The 3,872-nt window shown below is 57.6% G+C and overlaps 1 protein-coding gene across 1 annotated transcript in view; it reads left to right on the forward strand.

Annotated features, from left to right (window-relative positions):
• Nucleotides 1-3,872, forward strand: part of LOC113960312 (keratin, type II cytoskeletal cochleal-like) — a 17,323-nt gene that overhangs the window by 8,515 nt on the left and 4,936 nt on the right. The window contains exons 5-6 of the mRNA XM_027669825.1: nt 436-600; nt 1,538-1,663. Coding sequence (XP_027525626.1) covers nt 436-600; nt 1,538-1,663 — 291 coding nt within the window. The remainder of the gene's footprint in view (nt 1-435; nt 601-1,537; nt 1,664-3,872) is intronic.

Consider the following 3,872-nt stretch of genomic DNA (forward strand, 5'->3'; position numbering starts at 1 on the left):
GAATTCTTATTATTGATGATTTGAATGGAATTCTCCTGATTATTGATAATTTGGATGGAATTCTCATTATTCACAATTTGGATGGAATTCTGATTGTTGATGATTTGGACGGAATTCTCCTGATTATTGTTAATTTGGACAGAATTCCCCTGATTGTTGATGACTTGGATGGAATTCTCCTGGTTATTGACAATTTGGATGGAATTCTGACTATTGATGATTTGGACGGAATTCTCCTGATTGTTGATAATTTGAATGGAATTCTGATTATTGATGCCTTGGATGGAATTCTCCTGGCTGTTGATGATTTGGAAGGAATTCTCCCGCTCTGCCTCCCTTCCCTCCTGGGGTTCTCTCTCCCACCCGCTTCCCGAAGGAGAGGCCCTTCCAAACTCAGGGATCATGGGGGGTGGAATGTTTGGTTTTTCCCTGCAGGAGATCAACGAGCTGCAGGCCCAGATCTCGGACACCTCGGTGGTGCTTTCCATGGACAACAGCCGGAACCTGGACCTGGACAGCATCATCGCCGAGGTGAAGGCCCAGTACGAGGACATCGCCAACCGCAGCCGCGCCGAGGCCGAGGCCTGGTACCAGACCAAGGTGGGTCCTGGGAGCACGGCCTGGGGAAGGGAAGGATCCAGGGACACCTTGGAGCCCCTTCCAGGGCCTGAAGGGGCTCCAGGAGAGCTGGAGAGGGACTGGGGACAAGGGCTGGAGGGACAGACACAGGGAATGGCTTCCCACTGCCAGAGGGCAGGGACAGATGGGATACTGGGAAGGAATTCCTGGCTGGGAGGGTGGGGAGGCCCTGGAATGGGTTTCCCAGAAGATGCCCCTGGATCCCTGGAAGTGTCCAAGGCTGGGTTGGATCCCCCTGGGATAGCGGGAGGTGTCCCTGCCCCTGGAAAGGTGACACTGGATGAGCTTTAAGGTCCCCCCAACCCAACCCATTCCAGGATTCCATGCTGAGGATGCCTCCTTCCCACATTCCAAGGCCCCCACAGCCCCTCAGTGCAGGGGAGGAGCTTTATCAGCCCCCAAAAAAGGCCTCAAAGTCCCTTCCAGGCAGGATTGAGCTCCCAGTTCCCAGCATTCCCCAGCCATGGATCACCCTGGCTGCTCCAAGTGGGAGAATGTTCTGGGCTTCCAGAGGTGCCTCTGAAGAACATTGCAGGAAGGACTTGGGAAGGAATTCTTCCCTGGGAGGGTGGGGAGGTCCTGGAATGGATTTCCCAGAGGATGCCCCTGGTCCCTGGAAGTGTCCAAGGCCAGGTTGGATCCCTCTGGGATGGTGGGAGGTGTCCCTGCCCATGGAAAGGTGGGATGGGATTTAAGGTCCCTCCCAACCCAAACCATTCCCTGATTCCAGGACCCACAGCTCTGCCAGTCCCTGTATCCAGGAGAGGTTTTATCCCAGTAATTAACCCCATCCCGATGGCTCATTAACCCCATCCCGATGGCTCATTAACCCCATCCTGATGGCTCATTAACCCCGATGTCTAATTAACCCCATCCTGGTCTCTGTTCCCTGTCCCAGTACGAGCAGCTCCAGGTGACGGCCGGGAAACATGGGGACGACCTGAGGAACACCAAGAACGAGATCACGGAGATCAACCGGGTGATCCAGAGGCTCCAGGGGGAGATCGAGAGTGCCAAGGCCCAGGTGAGGAGCTGCAGGCCCTGATCCCTCCAGTGACCCCTGACAGGAGCCAGGGAACAGCTGGAGATGTGCCGGGGGGGTTGGGATGGATTTTGGGAAAAGGTTCTTCCACCAGAGATGGGTCGGGCTCTGAACTGGCTCCATGGGTTTTGGGATGGATTTTGGGGGAAGGTTCTTCCACCAGAGGTGGATCAGGCTCTGAATGGGCTACTCAGGGTTTGGGATGGATTTTGGGGGAAGGTTCTTCCACCAGAGATGGGTCGGGCTCTGAACAAGCTCCCCAGGGTTTGGGATGGATTTTGGGAAAAGGTTCTTCTTCCAGAGGTGGATCAGGCTCTGAATGGGCTCCCCAGGGTTTGGGATGGATTTTGGGAAAAGGTTCTTCTTCCAGAGGGGGGTTGGGCTCTGAACGGACTCCCCAGGGTTTGGTCACGGCCCCGAAGCTACCAGAGATCCCAGAGCTCTGAGAGGGCTTGGACAATTCCCTCAGGAGTTGGATTTGGGGATTAGTGGGATTTTCAGGCTTGGAAAACGCACTCAGGAGTTGGATTTGGGGATTAGTGGGATTTTCAGGCTTGGAAAACACCCTCAGGAGTTGGATTTGGGGATTAGTGGGATTTTCAGGCTTGGAAAATGCCCTCAGGAGTTGGATTTGGGGATCAGTGGGACATGGAGTTGATGGCCCCTGTGGGTCCCTTCCAGCTCTGGGCATTCCATGATTCCAGGGGTGTTCCAGGGCTCTGGGTGTCCCCCTGCACTTGGGGACCCTGGAGCTCCTTTTCAACCCTAAGGATTCAGGGATCTGGTGAAGCACTTTGGGGGGGCTGTCCCTGCTCATCCCGAAGGATTCCAGTCCCTCTGGGGCACATCCTGTGAGGGATGTGATCCCGACAGGAAGGTGGGAAGGTGGGCTGAGGAGGAGCAGGAATCAACCCCGGGATGCAGAAGGGGGGGATGCAGAGCCCGAGGGCAGGGCTGGGGTGGCTCCACACCTTCCTCCTCCGCCAGGGATCGTTGTCCACTCCCCTTTTCCAGCAGGGAACACCATGTTTGGGCACACACGGGAATTTCTGGGCGCTCTGTTTGCTCCGCCCGGGGGTTTTTATCTCTCTATCAGAGGGCTGGGGCCGGGCAGGGCACCGAGCGGCTCCCACCGGGATCCGAGGCTGCTCTGGGGTAACCTGAGCTCCCCGAGCCGCTGATAAAGCCGGTGACTCATCCCCGGCTTTGTTTGGTTTCGGGGCAGGGAGGCCCCGACACACGCGGGGGTTGGAGCCAAGAGCTGCCCCGAGCGGCTCTTTGAGTAATGACCGAGAGCACAAAGCCCATTGTGAGCCCTTCCTGCCAAAGCCGGGCCCTGGGGAGGGGCAGGGGCACAGCCGGGGGTTCCAGCTCCATGTGGGGCCTCGGGGATGGTTTTGGGGTGGGACTGGGGGGTTTGGTGGCTCCAGGTCTGCTCCAGGTCCTGCTGCCCCTCATCAAAGTTTGTTGGAGTCTGAGCAGCTCCCAATGAGCTCTGGGATGAATTAGGAGGGGCAGGGGCACAGCTGAGGGTTCCAGCCCCACATGGGGCCTTGGGGGTGCTTTGGGATGGGACTGGGAGCTTTGGTGGCTCCAGGTCTGCTCCAGGTTCCGCTGCCCCTCATCAAAGTTTGTCAGAGACCAACCAGCTCCCAGTGAGCTCAAGGGTGGATTAGGAGGTGCAGGGGCACAGCTGAGGGTTCCAGCTCCATGTGGGGCCTCGGGGCTGCTTTTGGGGTGGGACTGGGGGGTTTGGTGGCTCCAGGTCTGCTCCAGGTCCTGCTGCCCCTCATCAAAGGTTGTCGGAGTCTGAGCAGCTCCCAACAAGCTCTGTGGGGAATTAGGAGGGCAAACCTGAGCTTTCCTGGGTTTTTTTTGAGGTTGGGGTGGGGTGGAAAGCCGGAGGCCATCTGAAGGCAGCCCCCCAAAAGCGCAGCCATGGCAGAAAAAGAGGGTCATCCCAAAGCCTTTTGGGGTGGGCTGAGCTTCCCCATCCCCACCTGGGTGTCCAAAAACTCGTGGAGGGGGGAAGCTCCAGGGATCCTGCTGAGCTCTGGGGATCCCCCTGAGCTCCAAGAATCCTGCTGAGCTCGTCCAGGGATCCCACTGAGCTCCAGGGATCCCCCTGAGCTCCAGGGATCACTCTGAGCTCCAGGGATCCCCCTGAGCTCCAGGGATCCCCCTGAGCTCC

Source organism: Corapipo altera, unplaced genomic scaffold (genome assembly GCF_003945725.1).
Source record: "Corapipo altera isolate COAL_440 unplaced genomic scaffold, ASM394572v1 229, whole genome shotgun sequence".
NCBI classification, from domain to species: Eukaryota; Metazoa; Chordata; class Aves; order Passeriformes; family Pipridae; genus Corapipo; species Corapipo altera.